Source organism: Puntigrus tetrazona, chromosome 6 (assembly GCF_018831695.1).
Source record: "Puntigrus tetrazona isolate hp1 chromosome 6, ASM1883169v1, whole genome shotgun sequence".
Classification (NCBI taxonomy): domain Eukaryota; kingdom Metazoa; phylum Chordata; class Actinopteri; order Cypriniformes; family Cyprinidae; genus Puntigrus; species Puntigrus tetrazona.
In genome coordinates, this window is record NC_056704.1 from 14,907,143 (window position 1) to 14,931,610 (window position 24,468).

The 24,468-nt window shown below is 36.6% G+C and overlaps 3 protein-coding genes across 24 annotated transcripts in view; 1 reads left to right on the top strand and 2 right to left on the bottom strand.

Annotated features, from left to right (window-relative positions):
• Window positions 1-224: 224 nt before the first annotated feature.
• atg4c (autophagy related 4C, cysteine peptidase) lies at window positions 225-7,853 on the bottom strand. Its single transcript, XM_043242692.1, has 12 exons — window positions 7,730-7,853; window positions 7,285-7,408; window positions 7,076-7,159; window positions 6,673-6,906; window positions 4,261-4,585; window positions 4,067-4,137; window positions 3,376-3,542; window positions 3,173-3,250; window position 3,052; window positions 2,441-2,517; window positions 1,753-1,872; window positions 225-1,484 (listed from the first exon to the last, which is right to left on the bottom strand). The coding sequence occupies exons 2-12, from the start codon at window positions 7,394-7,396 to the stop codon at window positions 1,323-1,325; spliced, it is 1,431 nt and encodes a 476-aa protein (XP_043098627.1). The 5' UTR covers window positions 7,397-7,408; window positions 7,730-7,853; the 3' UTR covers window positions 225-1,322.
• An 870-nt stretch (window positions 7,854-8,723) lies between these two features.
• dock7 (dedicator of cytokinesis 7) overlaps window positions 8,724-24,468 on the top strand; it is a 41,338-nt gene continuing 25,593 nt past the window's right edge. For 21 of the 22 annotated variants that reach the window (XM_043241172.1, XM_043241169.1, XM_043241174.1 and 18 more), the window contains exons 1-16: window positions 8,771-8,826; window positions 12,219-12,321; window positions 12,491-12,666; window positions 12,916-12,984; window positions 14,049-14,178; window positions 14,317-14,529; window positions 14,626-14,711; window positions 14,796-14,862; window positions 15,249-15,398; window positions 15,814-15,894; window positions 15,994-16,156; window positions 16,320-16,462; window positions 16,634-16,727; window positions 16,813-16,975; window positions 24,153-24,270; window positions 24,360-24,430. In XM_043241172.1, the coding sequence (XP_043097107.1) occupies window positions 8,789-8,826; window positions 12,219-12,321; window positions 12,491-12,666; window positions 12,916-12,984; window positions 14,049-14,178; window positions 14,317-14,529; window positions 14,626-14,711; window positions 14,796-14,862; window positions 15,249-15,398; window positions 15,814-15,894; window positions 15,994-16,156; window positions 16,320-16,462; window positions 16,634-16,727; window positions 16,813-16,975; window positions 24,153-24,270; window positions 24,360-24,430 (1,865 nt within the window). In that variant the 5' untranslated portion in view covers window positions 8,771-8,788. Of the gene's footprint in view, window positions 8,827-12,218; window positions 12,322-12,490; window positions 12,667-12,915; window positions 12,985-14,048; window positions 14,179-14,316; window positions 14,530-14,625; window positions 14,712-14,795; window positions 14,863-15,248; window positions 15,399-15,813; window positions 15,895-15,993; window positions 16,157-16,319; window positions 16,463-16,633; window positions 16,728-16,812; window positions 16,976-24,152; window positions 24,271-24,359; window positions 24,431-24,468 lie in introns of all 22 variants that reach the window. The other variant, XM_043241168.1, reaches the window with a different exon arrangement.
• angptl3 (angiopoietin-like 3) lies at window positions 16,997-21,983 on the bottom strand. Its single transcript, XM_043241194.1, has 7 exons — window positions 21,332-21,983; window positions 20,970-21,080; window positions 20,472-20,589; window positions 20,252-20,365; window positions 19,969-20,064; window positions 19,529-19,801; window positions 16,997-19,444 (listed from the first exon to the last, which is right to left on the bottom strand). The coding sequence occupies exons 1-7, from the start codon at window positions 21,872-21,874 to the stop codon at window positions 19,269-19,271; spliced, it is 1,431 nt and encodes a 476-aa protein (XP_043097129.1). The 5' UTR covers window positions 21,875-21,983; the 3' UTR covers window positions 16,997-19,268.

The following is a 24,468-nucleotide window of genomic DNA, read 5'->3' on the forward strand; positions in this document are numbered from 1 at the left end:
GGAAAATGGCGTAATCTCCATGTACAGATTTGTTCCGTTTGGCTCAATGGGTGAGGAAAAGGAGTTAGCAAGTGCAAGTCATTTTCGTTCGCGGTGTTTGTCGGGTTGAAGATGAGATAATAGATTGAAAATAGGTCAATAACAAATTTGCTGTACAGTAAGGAATGTAAGAGAAAGAGCTTGATGCAAGTAATTAGACAAATAAGTAGAGACATTTTTTTTTAAAACCATATTAGATTTAGATTTAGATTTATTGTACAATTGTACAAATCAGCAGTTATAAAACTGAAATGCTTGTTGTGATTTTTGGCAATTAAGGTATGATATTACAATATGCTCTGGTGAATTACAAAACCCTTCAAATTGACGAATGGTTGGAATTAATACGTTTTGCATAAATAACAGAAAACGCAATCACGCTGGTTAAATACAATGTGTGACACTGTGTTAGAGCTAGTGTTGGTTCTGTTCAATGCAGAGTGCTTTGGTTTCATAGGTATTTCTAATAAAAATAAAAGTTAATCATAACAGTGTAACATCATCATGTTGAAAATTGTGTTAAAATGATATATCACCAAGAAAAAAAGTTTTATAAATAAGGCATAATTTAACGATAAATTGCTCCTTGATTCATTCGGGTTTTCTTTAAAAGTAACACACTGAGTTACCAGGGAAGGACTGATCCTTCCACATATTTGTTGTTAACATCACTGTACTTAATCGTATATTAAACACAGTTTCTGTGTATATCAGTGTGCTATTATTTCATAAAAAGCAGGTGGCAAAAAGGGCTTTTTAAATATAGTTATTTAGGATCTGTGTTTATATGTGATACAGTGTTTTCACTTGCGAAGGCACATTATCCTTCCAGTTAACATAACATAAAACATGCCACCATAAAAAAACGTAAGCTCTGTGAAGTTAAATCATTTATAAACTTCAAAAAGTAGACTATATAGGCGTTTTGATTCAGTTAAAAAAAAAAAAAAAAAAAAAAATACTATCTACACGTACCCACATGATTCAATGACAACTTTTCTTGTTAAAAATATACATGTATTGACCACACATGTTCACTGTATTTACTGAAATGTTTGCAGGTTTAGGTTGAAATCAAATGTGGGTGGTCAGGGCCATATGCGTGAAGCAATCATTCGGTCAACTCCGTGAAGCTAACGCATGCACTACTTGCTCTTTTTTTTTAAATAATTTTTGTGAAATGGCACGAGAACAGTGTAGCACAGGGTCGTATAGTTCAGACTCACAGTGTAAATACAGACCGATCCAGTCTCCACTTGGTTTTGGGTTACTGTCTTGAGGAGTCAGAGCAGCACAAAGTCTCCCGATGTTGACCCTGCTTTCCTTGTGTCCCTGATGAAAGGCCATTCTCGCTTTTCTACAGCAACCGAAAGTTCATAATCCTTCCCGTGTCCCTTCATAAAGGTGAACGCAGGGTACTTCTCTTTTGACGAAGGCTGCAATATCTGTCACATCAATAAACACAGTTAATTAACCATTCGTTTTTTATTAATTAAAAGGTATATATAGCAGATTCTCACTTATAATACAGAAGGACAAAACTATGCGTTTTCCCCTCATAGTAATCTGTGCTGGACACTGACAGGCTGACAGTCTCCAATTATGTAGATAAATGCTGCCACCTGCTGGCAGACTTTTAAATAACAGCCTTTTTTCAGCGAGTTTGTTTTTGGACATGCTATATGAAACAACATTTGTGAAAGATTTACCCACCTTTGACAGCTCGTTGCTGATTCTTTCATAGTGTTCAACATTTTTTGAGTAGAATCCAACTGTGCAGCTTGGGTCCATTTTACTGAAAGGCATTTTCTTTGGTGATGGGCAATGAAAAGACTTTAAAGAAAGAAAAAAAAAAGTTGAAATATCCTTTAAAATGAGTCAAAATAAGCCATTTAGTTTTCTGTTTATGAAATCACAGTCATCCAAACGCACAGCTAAAGTATTAGACATTTTTGTCTATGTCTGTTTATAATGTAACATATGTTAAACTATTCAGCCCAGTTCTACTCCGAATGAGCTATGCGTGTTCCCGCGAAACAACCAGATTGCAGAAATGAAAGATTTCCCTTTTTGACACATTTTTTGACAAATGTTAAATTCTGCCTGAGATCTGAAAGGCTTAGACAGCTGAGCTAAAACTATGACCCAATATTTCTGTCTTTCGCCAGGCCACTTTCCACAGCGCGAAAAAAGCGTAAAAATAAGTTATGATGCTGAAATATAAAATGGTTGGAGCTATATAAAATATGTTGGAGCTGATACAAAGTACAGAACAATGTGTAAATCTCTTGTGTTCGGTAATTGAGTGTGGAGGTCTACTTTCAGATTCATACCCTTAAGTACAGAAACTATTAAATTCACATCACTGTGCGGCGGTCAGCTTTTTGTAATTCCACATTACCTGCAGAGGGAAATCGCTTGTGCTGACATCCACAAAAGACTGACAGTAATGAGGATCCATGTAAATCAAGCTGTCATCTGCAAGGACAAAACAAAAGACAAGTTATTCAAAAAACACAGTGATTATTATAATGCATATCCTTGCCCAATTTCTATGCAGAGCAGCTCAAAGTCACCCACCTCCGCCGGGCTTCAAACAATCAAACGTGAGTTTTTTTTTGGTCTTTCCTAAACTCCGGATGGATTAAACGCTGCATAATCGAATCTGGTTGTATAAGCACATACTTTATCCTGCAAAAGGGGCTGTCACTTAATTTTGGTGTAGAGAAATTACTTTTACAAACACGCAATTATATTAGATCATTTGCATTTGATGAATGCAGACCGCAGGCTGAAGCTGGCAGGGAGAACGTATTGCTTGTCATTTAGACATCATCGCGGAGTGTATTTCAAATTGCTAAAATGTAAATGGGTAAATATTGACTACCTACATGTACAACTGAAGGTTTCCACTGGCTACTGAAGGTGATGGAGAGTGGGCTACTCTGGGAAGCTCTGAAATCTATGCAAGCTGCTTATGCAAATGGAAAAAAACCCCGCTATTTCAGATACCCTCGCATGATGAATGGTGTAGCATTTCTGATGGGTTCGGAAAAATAAAATAAGCTTCTCTGATGGCGCTGGCCTTCTCTTTGCATGCATTCATTTACTTTGTCTCCTATGAAAGACTAACCTTGAAATCCACAAAATAGTAGGCCTGTTTAGGCTTTCCGCCAATGATGCCGATACAGTACTCTAAGCTTAGTATGCTCTAGGGAAAAAGGGAAAGAGAGCCATTAAGATCGCAGTATTAGCCATGTCTTTAACCAATAGTTTTCTCTGTCGTGGTATGAGCTGCTTTGTAGTTGTGCAAAAGGCTGGTTTCTAAAGCCTCACCTTGACAAAGCTCAAGTATTCCAGGTTGATTTTCTCTCCACCGAGTCTCACAGGAATGAGGATGATCACAGCTCTACTATCAGGGGCAGCTCCAGGATTGAGTCCCTGAGGATCACCGTGGCTGCCTGTCTGCTTTGAATGGCTATCGATAACATCAGCACTGTACACTGAAGACAATCGATAACACAGAGGTCAAAAATGGGCCTTTTGTCTGTCTCTCTGTCTGGTAAGTGGGACAAATGCAACGGTTCTTAAATTTTAATTGTACTTGATTCATCGAAAACTATATGATGTGTGCAAGTTATCTCATACTATGTAATACTACATTTGCTTGCGTTTGTTCATACTGTGATAATAAATAAATAAGTGTATACATACAAACACTTTAATTCAAAGGCTAGGTAAACCTTAAATGTTTCAAATGTTTTTGCATGAAGTATTGTATGGTTTATTTGATTAATAATATAATTAAAATATATATAAAATTTTAAGAAACTCATTTGATATACATTTTGTTGTCAGATTTGTTGACCAAATCTAACAATCATACACAGAGTAGTTCAGTTTTATATTGTTAAGAAGTGCAAAATTGCTTTCAAGTACAAATTAGTTTGAATTTTAATAACTATCGGAAGTATATTATTAATCATATTTGCCCTTGTGTAAATTTTTTCATTTAGTTTTTCCATACCGGTGCAGTCCTGCGCTACATAAACGCTTATCCCTTTCAGCATCGTATCTACTGCTTCATCAACAGCTTTTCTGAAGAAAAGAGATGAGCGACAGGGTAAGAATGTTATATCCGTCAATCATCATATTGAAGAATGGGTAACATAAAACAAAAAAAAATACAATGCGGCAAAAATGAAATAATGCACTTTTTACCGGAGTATGTGTGCCACCACTGCTGGCCCGTACCAATCTCCTGCCCGTTTTCCAGATGTCATTCCTAGCTGCACTAGTCTGTGGACGCCCAGCTGGGCCGAGGGTGTATCCCCAAACCAGGACACAATGGTGCGGTGAGATTCCTCTTGCAGGTACGAATCCGCCTCCTCAGCCCCTCCTTGAGCAGCACAGATGGGCTGGGTGACCTGCGCTCTTTCCCCTTGAATGGAAGCCTCTAACGTGGCCACTAGTCTCCGTGCTGCACTGCTGGTCCATGTCTCCGTATCTAGGGGCTCCAAGGTCAGTGCTTCTGTCCAGGTCCAGTCTGGTGAAAGAAACATTTTTTAAAAAAGTGTATTTAAACACTGTAGACTAGAAAAATGGCTGTTTGAAACTCATACATTCTATTTTAAAATGTATTCTTTTCAGTTCTAATAATATGCGCCAAATTACTGATTTTAGTAAATTCTTCATAAAAGTAATGGAGCACTGGAAGAGATATCTTTCAAAAACATCAACAACAAACTTTTGACTATTGTTTATTATTATATTTTTATATATATATATATAATATTATATATATATATTATATATATATATATATTTTTTTTTTTTTTTTTTTTTTTTAATGCAGCAAGGAACAATGGAGCAGAAGTCTTTCAGATGTCCTAAAAGTTTGTCCTGGAATTTTCTGAGTGACAGACTTATTTAAATTTGACTTTTAAATAGACATTGGGGATTGTGCTTTAAGAACAAAAGTCCAATTACGATACTCATCTTAGTCAGTATTTCACTTTTATTACATTTTATCCTCACAAACAGAGTGGGTGTCTGAAATGGTGTAAGTACAAGTGCTGAGGGTCATAAAGGTGCCCGGACCTGGCTGTGGGGCCATAAGGCAATGACCTTGCTACTTGTCAAGGCCTGTAATTGGCTAATAAGTATATTTTATTAGCCATTAGCCTCTTTATAGACAGATATTTCTATAATGGCATATTTCATTATAGACGTGGGCCCTGGATGACGCTTCAATGTTGTTTTTTGAATGAAGGTATTAAACTGGCAAATGTCGTGGCCTGCTCACCATATTACACAAAACTGCCCTCCGTCAATCATATGAGAACCCATTCATTAGAGAGTGACAACCTCTGACACTGAAAAACCCAACCTCTGAAATGAAAGATTAATACAGAATTTCAATATGGAAATGAGGAGATGAAAACTTTGGCTACTTAGATTTAAGCAACACACACCTCAGAACTGTTTTTGCAACTCTCACATGAACTGTTATCATATGAAAACGGTTTTATTATTATTAATATTATTTTTAAATGTACTTTAAAAAAAATGTTCTCCCAAAAATAAAAATGTGAAAGATTAAGTAATGTTTCCATGACTCATTTACATGAATTAACATGACTCTAGTCCATCCAATCAAACACCCTGTTAAGTAAAAAGCTGTATGTTTATAATAAATTAATCATATTTTAACCAGAATGTGAGTTCTCTGTCTGTAATTATGGAAGAGGGTTAGGGTCAAGCAATTAAAAAAAAAAAAAAAAAAAATCATCTAAATAAAAATATAAATATAAGAAAAAAGTTTTATCATCAATTACAACAACAACTATTATTTCAAGAAAAAAGTCAAATTACATTTCAGAAAGACCTGCGATTGTCAACAACACTGACAATCTTACAGTAAGATTAAACCTACCTAATTGCATCATTATTATTAAACACTTGTGAGGCAGTCAATTTACACTTTTCTGATGTGATATTTGATGAGAAAAGGAAGAAAAGAGATCAGCAATAGATGGATTCAAACCCTAGTCCAATCACATATATATTTTACCCAACCTACGCAGACACTGATTGACACGGCCCAACCAAATCAAATGAACATGACACAAGTGTGTATTTTCTACAATTTTTATTCTCAAATTTTATTTTTTCCCCTCTAAATTTAACAACTTTTTTCTTAAAATTTATTCTCAACATTTTATTTACATTTTCTCAAAATTAAAAACCCTCAAAATTATTCTTTTTTTTTTTATTATTATTATTGCTTGGCCCTAATCCTCTTTCGTAATTTCACTTTCTCCATTTAAAAAAAAAAAAAAGAATGTACAGATCAAGCATGGTTTACTAGAGAACAGTTCTAAACAAATATTTTGGTGAGAAGAAAGCATATACACATAACACAAGATGTTAATAACGGACTGGAATCATGCTTTTATCAGCTCTTTGGACAGCACCTATTCTCTGGTGAGCAGGTAAGTAACGTAATGCTATATTTCTCCAAAATATCTACGTTTTGAATGGCCTAAGGGTGAGTACATTTCCAATGCAATTCAACCATTAAATGTTCACATAGAAAAAAATATACATTATACGCATATGACGAGATCTAACCTCTACCCAAGATGTGAAGCAAGAGAGCCTGGGCCAAAATCATCTGCCCTGCCCGGAGTGTACAACCCCACCCGCAGTCTGAAGTGATGGAGGAGCCAGGAAGAGCAGGAAACTCTTCTCGATAGGTCAGCCAAACTCGTGAGGTGAAGTCCTTGCGAAATCCATCAACATTCCCTGTGACAATATCGTCATCTAATGCATCAGGAGTATAACTCTCAGTAGGGCTTTCGTCATCTGAGGACAACAGTTAGCATAAAAATCTCATTACACATCTTGAGTACTGGTAAGTAAATTCCAGATATATTAAATATTAAAGAAAAATACTAAATACACAAAAAAAAATACCTCACGCAATTTGACAGCATATGAAATTGTTTTAAATGTCCTGTGTATATCATCTTACCCACAGCCTTGAAGTGGTAGCATTTCCCCAACAAGAAAACAGGAGAATTACGACTGAAGGCGGTTTTTGACTTAAGAGCCCAACCTTGAAGGGTTAAAAACATTTCATTCTTAGTCACGTGTACAGGTATGTAAGAATTTTGTGACACGCGAAAGACTGTCAGATGAACGGAAAATTAACAGCAATATGTTAAATCTTTTGTTACATACTATATTTCACATTGTGCCATGCTGACATGAACTTGGACTTTAGTTTCTCCACCTCGTCGGTCTCTTTAGTCTCCATTTTCTCAGCCACGGAGCAGAACCCATCACAGCTCATACGATGGCGTTTCTGTGAAAAGTTTTCAGTACGACCAGAACAAAATAAAACATACTATCGATTTTAACTTCTAATGCTCAGATGACATTTCCGCCACGGACATAAGAATAAGGTTGCATATGAAATAATCATCAAATCTCTGGCCAGAATTCAAATTTATTATCAAAGAAGCATCTTAAGATACTGACTGACTACTGACTAGCATGCTAATTAACCAGTAAGCTTGTTCAGTTTGCAAAACTGCCTAACCTTAAGCATAAATGCAAACAAGCGGCGAACGCCTTAAAGCAATCAAACAAGCAAATATACACTTGATATACACACTAAACATACCTGCTCACATGTCTTGTTATACTTAACTCACAGCGCATCTACTCTTGTCTGTTTACATTTTGAGGAAGCGGTCATCTCGTTCGGTCTCGCGGTATTTCATATGTTCTCCCGTCTGGCGTCTGACTCATTTCCACTAAACGGTTCTTTTGAACTATTCGTTCCGAAGAACTGCTTAAACACACACACACACACACACACACACACACACACACACACACACACACACACACACACACACACACACACACACACACACACACACACACACAACTAACTATAATAGAGGTTTTAGAATAAAGGATGGTTGTGATTTGTGGTTATGCGGTTCCTTTTAAAACCAGTTACATCTCTGGATTTTTTTTATGACATAATAAAATAACCTTTTTATTAAGAGTAACTTTGTGTATTAATAAAACCAAGTCGCAAGAAAAAAATATTGAAAGTGTATTTCATTTGTAAGTCGTTTGTAATTTGTCTTTTATGAGTGTGACATGCATCTTTTACTTAAGGTTTTCTGCACTGCACTTCAAGAAATATCATTATAGTATTAATGATCAATGATCAATTATAGTATTAATGTCCAAATTAGAAAATCACTTTTACAAAACGCGTTTTGTTTATACAGCAATAAAGCTGCCATTGTCTACAGATTTCATGGCTGATGGAAGTGGTAACGGATGTATTTCACAGTTTTCGCTACACAGATAGCTTCCTGTAAAAGAGCCTTCTATTGTGCGCACAGGATATGAATCAGTCTGGGAAGACTACAACCCACGTCCCAAAAGGCTGCGTTTATTTTTCCGGTTTTACGGTACGTTATCACCTTGGGGTGAGTCTGGAGCGCGTTATTTTATTCCGCCGTATTCCGACAAGTCCCGCCCCCGGCTTGCTCTCTGTTTATTATGGTTACTACGGCTTTATGAGTGATTTCTCCACCGGCCAATCACAGCCTTACTTTAGGCGTCAGGAGGCGGGGCTTGTGGAAATACGGGTACGGGGTGGGGAAGGAATATCGCGGCTGGAGCGCTGGAGTTACTCGAGCACTCAGCGGCTACAGTCATGGCTGAGCGCCGCGCCTTTGCCCAGAAAATCAGCAGGTAAGGATATCTAACGCACCTCCAAGCTATTGCGTTTAAATATATTCTCCCAGCGCCCTGCGACTATTCTTTGTCTGCCTCCTGATGCAGCTGGCGAGCGTGCCAGTCTTTCCCAAATAAGGCCTAGGCGTTGAGTTAGCTGGAGCAGACGCTGAGTTTATAGGCTCTGTCTCAAATCCTAGAGAGCTGCCTACCCAGACTACACGTTTGGGTTTAATAGGCGCGTTTGGAATGCCATCTAGGTAGGTACCTTACTTGGTTTTGAGACACATCCATAGAGATGCCCGAGTGACCCACCCTAAGCTGCAAGACAGCGGTATGATGCCTTTGTGCCTCTGTGCATTAAAATCAGTCTTTATCCATGGGGTTATAATCCATAAATGCGCCTTTTGTTAAATCTACCTAGGAATCTAACCAAGCAGACTAGGGTGAATCAATGAAATGCAGTCTTTAGGGTTTGTGAGACGATGGCTTGACATACTGACACATCGGGTTGATCATGAAACGCTATACTGACAGTATGCAAGCATATGGTTCATATTAGTGTAGTAACTCAATATGCAGTCATATAGTATGTGATCAGTGCAGCACGGAATTCATTACGTTAACGATGTTAAACTCTACAGTAAATAACGAGACTTAATAAATGTAAACAATGACTTTAAGCCTGGAGATCATGAATAATATTTATGCATAGTCATTTGTGGTCTGTTATGTAGAACTGACTAGGGATCAGACGTTCTTGCATGATATTAATGGTTTGCATTGTTGTTGTAGTCATGCAGCTATCATAAAGGCTTTAAGACCATTTCAAACTGAGATCCAGACGGACCGGAAATACAATGTATGATTAAATTTCAGGCCCTGTAATGACACTATGCCATTAATGTTTAGATCTGTTCAGATTTTGGCTGCTGGCCACAATTCCTTGAATAGGGGCCCTCGGTTTTCATAATAGACTATAATTAAGTCTCATCATTGGCTTAAAAACATCTCTTCACTCGAGATTTCCTTTGTGATGCTAAGTTAGAGATCAGACCGCATATGGATTTAAAAAAGGAAGTGACCTTTTAGGCTCCCTGGTGGTTTCCACGGTCTTGGTATTTCTAAGATGCTTGAAAATGCTGTCTCGTCAGTGACGTGTAATAGGATGATTAGATCAGTTCAATATAGACTCTGTGGCTCCTGGGTCCTTGATTCCAATCGCAAACTTGTTACTTAACCATATTTAAAAAAAAAAAAAGTGTTTTATTGATCGGATCAAGGAAAGTACCGATGTGGTTTGTTTTATTCATAAGTAAGGCAGTATGGGTATTACTCACAATATAGAATGCGAAAAGCCAGTGTCTGTCTTATCTTATTTTACTCCAAGCAAAACCGAAAGCTCTAAAAAATCTTCCCCACTTCTTACTAAATGACTTGCTAATTAGATATTCAAACAAAATCTGAAAGCTGCTGCTCTCGGAAGCTGTTTCTGACGGCAATGTTTACTTAAGTGCAAGACGTTTTCAGAGATGTGTGAAATATGCACCGAAAGTCGTGGTGGTAGCCGGTGCCTTGGTAAACAACACATCCGCGTGGGCTAATCATCTGTTCCCTCTTCAGGAATGTCCAGCCTAAATAAAGGTCCCTCCAGAACCAACAAGGGCACAGGGGGCGGGCTTTTGTTTAAGTGTACGTCATTCTAAACATATTAGAAGAGAATTCTGATTATTGACTTTAATGACCTGTGCACTGTACTGCAACTATTGGAAATTAGGTTCTTACTGTACAGACGCATTGGTTACTTTAAAAACATGATAGTGTTTGTTTTCCTTGTACTGTGAAAACGGTATAATGCTCTGTGTAATACTCTGTATTAATGAGCCTTTGTCAGCCTAATCTGTTGGAGGGCCTTTGGTGCATTTTGGTTTTCAAGATGTTTTATGCTTTTTACTTTAAAGCTTCTTTACTAGATTACAAATGCTATTTGTGGATCTTTACGTATATTTTGGGTTTAAGTTAGGTTATAAAAAAATTCACCATTAATGAAAAATCTAGAAAATGGTCACCCATATTTTCAGTGCATAATTTTTGTGAGCCTATTATCCTCAATTAGTTTGATGTATCATAAATAGTTATTTACAAAAGCATGGGCCAAGACTATATTTGGAACAGCATACTATTTTAGCAGTAAGCGATCTGTATACTGTACACATTTTGATTGTGTTTGGAATACCTGGATGGTATGCTAATGTACTGTACTGTTCTTTATAACGTTATTTTCAGTGTGACGAATTATCTGGAAATAACATCAACAGTCAATTTTCTTCGATTTTTTTTCTCTCATGTTAATAGGTATTGTTACATACAAAGATGCAAAAAAAAAAAAAAACCTACTTATTTTCTACATAATTTTTTGACACTGAAGTAAACGTGATGAATTATAGTGAAGTCATGTGACAACAATGTTAGCCTGTGTACATTTAGTTTTATCATTGTTACTTTTTGAAAGGCAGCTTATATTTGATTAAAAATATAGTAAAATAACAAAAAAAGTCAGTTTACAGTTTACCTTAGTTAAAAAAGGTATAGATTCAATATATATATATATATATATATATATATATATATATATATATATATATATATATATATATATATATATATATATATATATATATATATATATATGAGTACTACTTGTGCACAATGCATATTTCTTCACAATTAGCCTCAAGCATGTTTTAATTTTATTGGATTGGATGATCTTTTGAATAATATCGGTCTTTCAAATTATTTAAATTGTATCTAGTGGATCCAATCTAGAATACAGTCAGTTACGCTAAGTATGTCTTTAGTTGGGCTTCAGCACTTCTTCCAGACAGTTAAAGTGCATTAAGTACAAAATTAGTTGTTCCAATTTAACAAACTTGAAGTATACCAGTTTAGTGTACTAAAAGTACAATTGCAGGGCATTTTATTCAGTACATAAATATATAGTATAGTAAAGTATATTTACTTTTCAACAGGATATGTTTTCTATTTTAATATATTTTAAAACATGCTGAATTTTCAGAAGTAATTTTATTACAATCTCCAGTGTCACATGGTCCTTAATTCTAATATGCTGATATGGTGCGCATTCTTATCAATGTTATAAAAACTTGCGCTGCTGAATGTTACTTTTTGTGAAAGTCAGGATTCCAGTTTAAAAGAACAATGTTTATTTGGAAAAATAAAATAAATTTTATATAATGTCTTTTTTTTACTATCACTTTTGAAAGTATTCCCCAAAAAGCAGTACTTCAAACATTTAAATTCATTAGTGTTTAGAGTGAGATGACAGTCAGGTCCTTGGATTCCTCTGTGTTTTGTGTTATAATGTCTTTCTATGCTATCTTGTTCTCCAGGACTGTAGCGGCTGAGGTCAGGAAGCAGATTGCCGGTCAGTACGGAGGCTCACCTCAACTTCTCAAGAACCTCAGCGTGAGTGGAAATGCGACTAGCAACGCTGTAAGTACTACATTTCAAAGAGAATGTGCTTTTCTATCTTAAATCTCAGAGATCGACACTTCAAAGAGTATTTACCACTATCCCTTTATCACGATACTGTCTATCTTTGAAGGTAGCCGTAAAAGATCTCACATCCGCTTTCTGTTTCCTTTCGGATTTCTCCCTACAGATTCCTCTGACAGAGGCTGTAGAGCCAGTGGACTTTGAAGAGTATTTGATCACGCACCCTCCCCTTATAGAGTCAGGACCTCTAAGAGATCTGATCGAGTTTCCTCCAGATGACATTGAAGTGCTTTACACGCCGAGAGAGTGCCGAACACTTGGCCAGGCTGTGCCCGAGGAAGGGTGAGTGTTAAGGATGTTTCTGCTTGTATATAGAGATGTTACTGAACAAAATTAAATTAGATTGCCAGTTTTGAAATGTATGCAGTGATTCCCTCAGTGGTACCCGTATGCCTTTTAAATAAAAGGCTTTTTCTTTAACTTAAATTAATCTGTATATATTGTTTGCACATAAATTTGTGTATTGTCATGGTATGCATACATACCGGTTTAACACATTCTACTTATTCCTTCTCTTAAATCCTTTTCCAGCGAGAATGATTCACACGTTCGAGACTGCACCCGGTCTTACACTGAAGACTGGGCTGTCGTTAACCGCAAGTATGATGCTTCACTACATCTGTTCTCTCTTTAGATTGCATATAGCCTTTTTTTCCTGATTCTGATGCATGATTTTAAATATGGAAAATGTGTTAAGTGGAGCTAAAAGTGTTACGTTTGTAGTGCTTCTTTGTGATTAACGGATGTTCCAATCCTGCTGGAGTATCTGTGACGCTCTCTGTGGAAATTTTGTGTGGGCCTGCTCATAAATGACAAAGAGGAATTCGAGTGAATTTTGCCTACAGTATTTCTCCAACATGCTGCTTTTATGGTACTTTTCTCTGGGGCTTTTAACTCTGCTCAGGAGACAGACTCAAGCAGATACCTAGATATTTATAGGGCCTTCGAAAGTTACTGTGAATCAATTGCCTATGTGATTTTTTTTTTTTCTTTTTTAACTAAGAAGCTCAAACTCTTAAATTGCCTGATATCATTTAATGGTTGTCACGGTAACCATGGATAATAATCAAAATATATAGTGATTATTTTTATCCAGCCACTGTCAGAAAAGTAAATGGGAGTAAAGTAATTACGGTGATTTAAGGTTGAAAGTTTAGCTTAAGCCTACAAACTTTCACATATAATTATGTGAACTGAATTTGGGTCATTTTATCCATCAGTTACAAAGCACCACTGAACTAAAAAAAAAAAAACCTCATTTAGTAGTTTTAACCTAATATTGGTATTTATTTTGTTTATTTTACACCAGTAGTAGTAATTTGTGTTAAATAGCCATTACTTACTTAAACCATACGTTTTAAGTAACATTACTTAACAGATTTCTTAATTCCCAAAAAGTTAGTTTAGGCATTTTTATTTTTTAATTCTTAATTATGCCATAATAATGCTCTCCATGTCAGTTTTTATTTATTAAAATCAATTTACCATGTTACACATGCATCCGTTTGTTCTTTTTTTCAGTTTTACATTTAACTTTTTTTAATTACTTATTATGTCATAGAAATGTCTTTACAAAAAACATTTAAATGTGTGTACATGAGGGGAACTTTAGATGGAACATTTGTATATTAGCACACAGGTAATGAAGTATTTTGGTTATTCAGGTACCACAAGTTGGGCACCGCATTTAATCCCAACACTTTGGATAAGCAGAAGGAGAGGCAGAGAGGTTTACCCAAGCAGGTTTTTGAGTCTGACGAGTTGCCAGATCACAGCAGCTATCAAGATGATCAGGTAAACATGTCTTTGCTACTGTTGTGTGTGATGTAAATGTTTTTTTTTTTTTCTTAAGACCAGACAAATAATTGCACAATATCCTTAACAGTTTCTTTGTGAATTCACTGCATAAACACTGACTTTTGCACATCACAGGATGATCTGAAGCGTAGGTCCATGTCAATTGATGACACTCCACGTGGCAGCTGGGCTTGCAGTATATTTGACCTGAAGAACTCTCAGCCTGATGCTCTACTGCCTCACCTTTTGGATCGAGTGCCCAATGAGGAAATCGACCGCCACAATGAGGACCAGCGCAAGTCAAACCGCCACCGAGAGCTCTTCGCACTACACCCTGCTTTGGATGAGGTAGAGCATGACATTCTGTTTTAGTTTTACCGATATTATGTCTAAAGATAACAATTACCAAAACATATCTTGAGTTAATCTTCTTTTTTCATGTAGGATGAACCCATTGAGCGCCACTGTGTGCCTGATGTTCCAAAAGAACATTTTGGTCAAAGGCTTCTTGTCAAGTGCTTGTCCTTGAAGTAAGCGAGGAAGAGCTTTTGTGGACAGAAATGTAATGCTAACGGTCACAACATTGCTGATACGATTCTCTTCTTCCTTTTAAGGTTTGAGATAGAAATCGAGCCGATATTTGCAAGTTTGGCCTTATATGATATCAAAGAAAAGAAAAAGGTGAGATGTTGTAATTCCCTGTGTGATGCAGAAGATCTAAGAATAAGGATATACAATAATGAATATTAATTAATTTACTGTTGAAGTAAATTATGCTGCCATTAAAAACGTACATACACAATGGATTACATCAAACTTGCAATCAGAAGAGATAATTTAATTGTGTCTGTTAATTTTGAATAAAAAAAACTGTATTTATAAAACCAATTTTAATGAGATTCAATTATTAACCCTAAGGATTTCAATTCAAATACAAGTTACATTTATGTTTAAAGGAAATTTTACCATGATGTTGCTAACTGATTTGAACTCTAGAGGGTAGTAGTCACCTGTTTGTATTACTAGCTTAGCACTCCTTCCTCACATTCTCCTGTCTTCATTCTCAGATATCAGAGAACTTTTACTTCGATTTGAACTCTGAGCAAACGAAGGCCATGCTGCGTCCCCACATCCCATCTGCTGCTATCTCCACCCTGGCCCGCTCTGCTGTTTTTTCAATTACCTACCCTTCTCAAGACGTCTTCCTTGTTATTAAGGTTGGTTACGTCATTCAGCATTATTCCTAACGTTCAGAGCCTGGTTCATGAGCATGTTCTTTTGAACTTACTTTTTATCAATTAATTCCCAGAAAAGAAAATATATCACAATATTGAAAAAAACCAAAAAAACAAAAACTAATAAATAAAAATCTTTTTTTTTGAGCATCACATGAACATATTAGAAGGATTTCTGAGGCACTCTTAAGATTGTATAATATAATTCATATATATTTCATAATTATGAATTTATTTTTTAACATTATTGCATGCATTGATATTTTCAATTCAAAATGGCATTAACGGATTTTTTTTGTAGTTGCGTGTTTATGATCATTTATCGTACCATTGATTTTAAGTTTGCATTGATGTTCGTTTATTGCTTAGTGTGCATTGTTGCTCCTTTTGCTTTCAGCTTGAGAAGGTTCTGCAGCAGGGAGACATTGGAGAGTGTGCAGAGCCTTACATGGTCTTTAAAGAGTCAGATGCTGCCAAAGTAAGCCATTTATAACAGTTTATACATTGTGCACCAGCTCCTAGTGGAATTCAGCCAAGCATGGTTACTGTTTTTATATTCTCCTCTCCGTTACTACAGAATAAGGAAAAGCTTGAGAAGTTGCGCAGTCAGTCCGAACAGTTCTGTCAGCGACTAGGGCGTTATCGGATGCCCTTTGCCTGGACGGCCATACACCTCATGAATATAGTGAACAGCGCCGGCAGCCTAGAGAGAGACACAGAGCTGGAGATGGGGCTGTCAGGTGAGTCTGTAAATGATGTTTGTGATTTTTAGATGTTTGTGAATGTTTATGCTTCCCTTTCAAAGATTAATGATGTGAGACTAGTGGCATGTTTAGCTTTAATGCCATGATCTCCTCTCATAGTAGTGAAGTTTTAACTACTTAACTTTGCACTATTACACAGAACGCAAAGGCTCTTGGTCTGAACGTAGGAACTCTAGTATTGCGGGGCGTCGTTCGCTGGAGAGGACCACCAGCGGAGATGAATCATGCAGTCTGACCAGCTTCCGACCAGCTACCCTGACGGTCACCAATTTCTTCAAACAGGTCACGCTGCTATTCAAAAAAACAAAACATCACACTATTGATCTTGTTCATTGAAAGTTGACCGTCCTTCAGTTATCGGGCATTGCATAGGTCAGCCCGCTAAAGCTAATAAATACTCCTCCTTTTGACATTTGAATATATTTTTTATGTTTTAATAATGTATCATATTAGGAAGGAGATCGACTAAGTGATGAAGATCTCTACAAGTTCCTAGCTGACATGAGGCGGCCGTCCTCTGTGCTGCGTAGACTGAGGCCCATTACAGGTAGAGCTCTTTTGACATGTTTGTTCAGTAGATTTTAACATTTGTGTAGTGAGTTATGTAACTGATTTACAAAATGCCTTCTCAGCCCAGCTGAAGATTGACATCTCACCAGCCCCCGAGAACCCTCACTATTGCCTGACACCTGATCTGCTCCAAGTGAAGCCTTACCCAGATAGTCGAGTGCGGCCAACAAAAGAGATCCTGGAGTTTCCTGCCAGGGACATTTATGTGCCCAACACCACTTACAGGTATAAATGTCAAGATCAGCCATTTTTAGCCTTCTTGACTTCAACTCCCATCAACTGTGCACAATTATATTCAAAGCCACCCTATTCAGTTGAAACTCGAAATGTAGATGTTTGATGTGTAGCACTTTTTATTTATAGCACACATTTGAGCTAAACTTTTTTTTTTTTTTAAAGACTCGTTATGTATACTACAGTTTCTGGACTGACAGTGTCCTAGAAACCTTAAGGATTCTGAAGGGAGGAAACCTTTGATAAGTTTTTGCCTTGCTTTTTTTTAAAAAAAGCCCCTGAATCTATGGACACTCCTAGTTTCTGTAACTTCAAAATAACTAGATTAATAATTACATTTCCGAAATTTTAGGAGCTGAATGATCTTCAGTGTTTTGACACTTTTTAACCAATTAATTATTGTATGAATTTTATGCTTGCTTACAATTTCATAATTGTATTTTTTGCGGTCTACTTGAATGCTTTCATGATTTTTAGACCCTGTTTTAGTTTGCTTTTGTAAAGCTTGTCTTTCTGGAGAGTCTAGTCTGCTAGAATTGGTCATCTGGTACAGTCTGTTGTGGTCATTAAACTGTTTGCAGCGTGTGTCTCAAATATTACTACACTTACCATAATTGGGTTTCAACTCCCAAGGCTTTGTGAGCAGCTGTACAACAGTATTATATCTATTATGATATCTATGAAGGTGGTATAATTATTGGAATCTTTTTTATTGGAAGTATCCGCTTGACATTGCAAAATCACTTACCATGCCAAGGCAGCCACTATGCAGGAATTCTGAAAATCCATAAGTTTTTTTTTTTTGTTTCCCTAAGAATCACTGATAAGATTAAATAAATTGGCCTTAGACACCAACATAAACCTTTATTTATTATTATTTTTACCTTTCACATTTTCGTATTGCTAAGTAACCGGGCCCCCCTGTATGCTCTAACCCTGCTATTTAAGCTTACTAATTTAGTCAAGGTTGACCAGACAAAGATGCTTATCCTCTGCATGTTGACATAACCTTTCATTCAGAGTGCATGTTTGTCTGCTCTCAGCTTTTGCCAACTTCATCGTCCTCTAGACATGCCGCATAGTCAGCCTTGATTTAGATGGTGCAGACTGGGCAGATCGGGACAGAATTTACCACTGACAACATTCATGTTTCAGATTTATCACACTTGTCAGGTCTGTTGTATATGCAGGTCATATAACATGTTGATTTCTCGCACAGGTTCTGCTCAATCCTCCCTCAGGATTATTTATTTCATATCAGTTATTCATATTCTCTTTTTTTTTTTTTTTTAACCCCCTTTAACTAACAGCATTCTTAAACTTTGGAAACTGGGTTTTTTCAGTCATGTAAAATGTTTATATACCGTTTCCTTTGGAAAGATATTGCTCAAAGTTGTTTTAATTATGCAGTGAAATTTACATTTATTACCACAAAAAAGGTTTGCCATGTGAGTCCAAGTATGGTATAAGATGCCTTATTTTCTAAATGCGTTTCTATAAATATGATGCACCTGACTACCATTGAGAGAAACATTGTGTAAACTAAATATATACAGTACAGCTGAGTATGTACAAAGCATAACCAGGAGTCAATATGACTCAGTAACAGAAAGAGACAAGCAAAAGATTCTGCAACCATAACACCACATTTCCTGGTAACACTTTGTAATAATTTTCAATATCAGATTTAGTAAAATGTATATCTAAAATATAAAATAAAATAATGTAATTCTAATATAATATAATCATACAATATAGTCATGTTCATAAGCATTGTAGTCATGATTTAACAAAAGTTTTTACAAAGTGTTACCCATTGTTTTTCTGCTGTTGCATATTTGTGAAAATTGCTTAAATACTTCAAAATTACAGGTTAACATACTGTATGTAAAATCACATTGAGAAACTCTGTAGTCGATAATATTATCTATATAGTCTACAAACTTATGACTCTTGATGATAACATGCATAAAATCCTGCTTCAGAGACGAGATCCACTGTGTGATTTTTAACCTGTTCAATATTATTATTATTATTATTATTATTATTTTTTACTACTATTCTTGATTAGCAAGCTACAAGTTGATGACCTATGATGATTCGACCTTACACATGCATGTTGCAATACCCCTTTGACTTGGTTTTTAACCTCTACTAAAGTCAATGACCTATTGCAGTTGCATCATTCGGTTTCTGCTGTCTGTAGAGAAAGGGAAAAGCCAGTGTCTGCTGCCAGTGTGACCCTTCTGATTGATTCTGAATTACCCAATGGAGAGGTCAGGGATTATTGAAACTGGGTTGATGGTCTGATGGTGATCTTTGTGGATTTGAGGGTATAGGAGCTCCCTTTGGCTGGCTTCCAGTAGATTCCTTTCCTGCGCTGGTGCCGAGCCCTCGACCTCATCCAGGCGTATCTCCCGTTTAAGTTGGTGTCCCCACATGCGTCAAACCACCAACCTCCTAAAACCAGCAAACAGTTAATATTCAAGGGATGTTCAGTTATATGTTGAGGGATATTAAATGTTAATTTCGACCATGTGATACCTGTGTAGTTGCGGGCGCAGTTTGATTCGTCGTGATTATCGTTGTCTCTGTCCTTGGTTGAGAACTTCATGCCCGTGTGGTTGCTCATGGCATCAGGCAGATCTCCAGACAGAGGTGCCACGTGAAGAGCATAATCAGATGCAGGACCTTCCAGGGTGAATGTGTACTCTATGAATCTCTTTTCCTCCTTCCAGTCTTCCAGTTCGATGTGTAAAATGTATTGCCCTTGTTGAGCAATGGAGTAAATCTTCGCCAAGCCAAGCCAGAACTCTTCTGTAACATAAAGATATTTCTGATTAGTCCTTGTCAACAGCCTAAGAGTCATAAGATGTGTATATATATGATCAAAGTGGTTTCTTTTTTTTTTTTTTTTTTTTTTTTTTTTTTTAATGTCTGTGTTAACTTAGAAAAGCACTGTTGCTGTGACAGCGTATACTTACTTTCCAGTTTGCCAAATCCATATTCGTATTTTTCCCATGACTGGTCAAAATCAACAGAACCATCCTCCCTTCTCTGAATGGCTGTGGCTGCACCATCTTAAAATAAGAAGTAAAAGTAAACTGTCAAAAGAGAATCTTGTATTGAGTTGGATAAGAACCGTGATAACATCCATCTTAGTTAAGAAAGTAAGTTTATTGTGCGCTTTGTGTGTACTTATTGCAGTTTTTGTAACTGATATCAGTAGGAAGTCTAATGATTAGATGTACATTATTGGCCTCTTACCAGCACTTATCTCACAGTAAACATAGAAAGGCTCAGATTGATTGGGTTTGATTGGGTAAATTCCACTGGTCCTTTGGCCCCTTTTGAACACATCACTGCAGTCAATTGGAAAGTCTATGCAGCAGAACACACAGTTGAGGAGTTTTGGATTTATTGAAGCAGCAGTTTAAATTGCTTAGTGATATTTAAAAAAAAATAAATAAATTTTTGCTGTTCTTACCATTTATTTCTGCAGTTCCATTGGTGGAGTTCATCGTTAAGTAACGAAAAGGGTCCAGAGTTTCTGGATTTAAATCCAGAGGTTTTTCAACTGTTTCTTGAAAAGAGTCATAGTTCAGCTGAAATAAAAGAATATTTATTCTCAGTAAATGCAAATAAAGAGAGAGTTTCACTGAGGGTTATTTTAAATTCAATCAATATTCTTTATTTTATATTCATTAGAATTTCTTATTTTTTGAAAGTGATGTTATTCAAATGTAATTTATTAAAAAATACCATTTGAATGTGTTTATTTTACAATTTAATAAAATCAAATAAAATACATTTTATAAATTATTTTGATAACTTAGATTTTTTTATTGCAGTCTCTATGATGCATAATGTAAATGTAATTTTTTTTTTTTTTTTTTTTTTTTTTTGTGGTGAACCTTTTTAAATACAAATGCTTTAAATTATAAATCAGAATTCATAATAATATTATAAAAACATGGATGGATACCTTATCCTCAAGACTCTTAATTTTGGTCTTCTGGTAATTGAGCTGTTCGTGTTGTTCTTTAACAGATTTAAGCAGATCTGTAATGGTCCTTTCTTGAGTTTCAATCACATCCTGCAATAGACAAGTTAATGCAGTAAATGCATAGCCGTATTCAACTTGAACAGATGCCTATACAGATATTCTGTAGAAACAATTTTATTGTTATGCATTGATGTAGTTTTTGCTCTTCCCATCGAGTGTAATTTACATACAGTTTTAGACATTTATTTTAAATCAGTATTGTGAAACCCTATAGTTCTAATCAGAGTTTGAGTGGTTTTCATTTTCAAACAGAAACTCAGAATTGACTTTAATAGACTCACCTTCAAAGCAGTGATCTCTTGAAGTTGGTCTAGAGGCATCATGCTCTGAGACAAGCCCTTCAGCTTCTCCTCCAGCCCACCAACCTTGCTGTGCAACTGACTTCGCTCTTGGAGGATGTTGTTAATTTTGGAGTTGATCTCCAGCGACAAGTTTCTGATCTCCTCATTATTGGCCTTCAAAAATATAGTCGTCTCCTTCAACTTCTCCTCTTCCTCTTTGATTTCACTGGTGACCACCGAGAGCTGGTAAAAGGAACGATCAAAGATGTTGAGCTTCTGGAAGATGTCGTTGATCTGAGACTTGGTCTTGTGCACAAACTCTCTGAGGCTCTGGCCGAGCTGGAGAAGACCGTTAGCAAGGAGTCGTACATCATCTAACATGGCAAAGCGGGATCTAGCCTCGGTTGGTGGTGCGACGACAAGAAGAGGTGCCTCTGTGGCTGCTTTTCTTAGGTTGGGAGCTGCGCTTGTTGTTGACAAGCTTAGCCAAAAAAGCAGGAAAATCAACACCATGTCAGCTGGTTTGAAGGCAGATTTGTTCATTGCGTCAGTCCGTTCCCAGTGCCTGTCTTTGTGGTAGTTTCTTTTTTAGCCTCCCTTTCTCACCACTCCTCTCATCTCCTACTCTGAGAACACCACCAAAAACAGCAGAGATTCCTCAAAATATATACAGCTACATTGAAAGGGGGAGGGACCATTTGTTAATTATTAAGCTGGCTGTGTGTGAGCGTCCTCCTCCCAATCTGGAAAGTTTACTTGGTGCAGACAATTTATAGTTTTACACACACACACACACACACCTCCACACACCCCCACACCCATAACCTGGTCCCTGGTTGCATCTGATAAGCAAAGATGAACGATGCTAATGCATCATCCTGATGATCGATCACATCATCACCACGGGCACTTGGTGCCCTGTGCATGTACCGCTGGACGAGGATTAATAATAAAAGTATGCAATTTATGGTTCTGGCTTTGATTTAATGGTCTCCTGAATCAGCGAAGCATCACTCTCAGGTGCCACTGAATGTACTAGCAGAACCATCACTGAATCTCAGGACAGTTCAGCTTAGATTGTAATAGAAATGAGTGATGACTGTAGTTGGGGGAGTTTGTGCCATTTGCACTGATATGTACAAGCTTTTTATTTACTGCTGCATCATATTAATCTCCGTTCAGGCTTCAGCAGGAGATCTGTATGTATTTATTTATTTTTTCCCCTTTCTGTTGGCCTGGTAGGGCCAGTAGTTTAGGAAGAAACTAAGTTGCCAAGTATTTTCGCTATTTCACGTACTAAATGTTTTAAAAGCAAGTTATTCTCTAAAGGTTTTTTTTTTTTTTTTTTTTTTTTTTTGCCTGCCAGCTAACTTGTTTTATGTCTGCTGCAGTGGAGCATTGTCATTGCCCTGCTGCATGCTCAAACTAACTGCTCCTGTTCAGACAGGTGCGGACAGTTTGGCTTCAGTCCATATTAGTGGATACAGCAAACACGACCAGACTCCCATTGTGTACCCAGGGGCCATTCAGGGTTTAGAAGCTTGTGTCTCAGTGGTATGGGATGTCTGCAATGTTCTTTCTTACACCCTGCACCAAATAGAAAATGATTAACCCATTATTATTTGATGGGTTTCCTGATCTAAATAGAACTGGAATTGCTCCACACTTTTAATTTATTGCATCTCTCTTTTTGTGTGTTTGTGTGGGTGTTCAACTGTGTTCAACTAATATTGAATTATTCTTTTTTTTTATATTTTCATAGAAATTGAAAATGTTGATTGAGCGTATAACATAAAACTCTCCCTTACGCAAGATCAGTCTGAAATAAAAGTAATTTTTGCACCACATTAGAGAGGAGGTAATGGTGAGAGTGCATGAGAGATCCGTGCTCCTTGGAAAGTCTGTGACCTTTGCAGTCTGTGTGGTCTCCCAGGAGAGTGTGTTCCACGTCACTGCAGTATTTCTGTCCGTTCCTGCAGCTACTGTAACGGAAACAGCTGTGCAACAAAAATCTATGCAATGAAAAAGATCAATGGGGATTAATTTAAAAGACTTTTTCACATGTGACCAGATTTTTTTTTTTGAAGTGTGAAAGTTGGTGTAAAGTCTATAGAAAAAAAGTTACTATTCTTAATAGTTTTTTCTTGTAATTTTTAAAAGATTTTTTTTTGGGGTTTTTTTACATTTCTATTTAATTTAAATATTTAAAACATTTCAGTTAAAGGGATAGTTTACCGAAAATGAAAATTCTGTCATTAATTACTCACCCTCATGTCGTTCCAAATTCGTATAATTGTCGTTCATCGTCATCATCCGACAGCAAGGATCCTTACACGATTGAAGCTCCGAAACGTATCAAGGAGATCCTTAAAATAATTCATGTGACATTTGTGGCTAAACCGTAACTTTAAAAAGCTATAAGAAATTTTTTTGTGCAAAGAAAACTAAAATAACAACTTCATTCAACAATTTGTCTCCTTCGCATGACGCTGTAGCGCCATTTTGGAGAGTACAACGTATGTGTTGTGTGTCAGCAGCACCGTCCGCAGATATGCTGTTTCAGATCAAATCGTAAACAGCAGGTACACACGCATATACTTTGCATTTGTGGTTTTGTATATGATCATCTCCAAAATAGCACTATAGTGTGACGTGAAGGAGACAACAGTTATTATTATTGTTTTCTTTGCGCAAACCTTTTGAATTTAAGATTTTGAAAACTTACTGTAACTTCTAAAGTATATTTAAAAATGAGAATGACAATCCAATGTTCTTATTGTCTTCTCAAACTTTTTCTCTTTCTGTGTTCACCTGCGTGTAGGAACCTGCTCTATGTGAACCCACAGAGCCTGAACTTTGCAAACCGTCAAGGCTCAGCCCGTAACATTACAGTGAAAGTACAGTTCATGAATGGAGAAGATCCTAGCAATGCTATGCCTGTAAGTTTTGACTAAATATAAAGAAGCACTTTCTTAAATTTGGGAAATGGCATAATATGCTTACAGTTCTTCACCTTTGGGACTCTTAGGTAATCTTTGGGAAATCCAGCTGTGCGGAGTATGCAAAGGAGGCGTACACTGCTGTAGTCTATCATAATCGGTGAGTTTATTTGTATACATTTTTACATTTCAGTTATA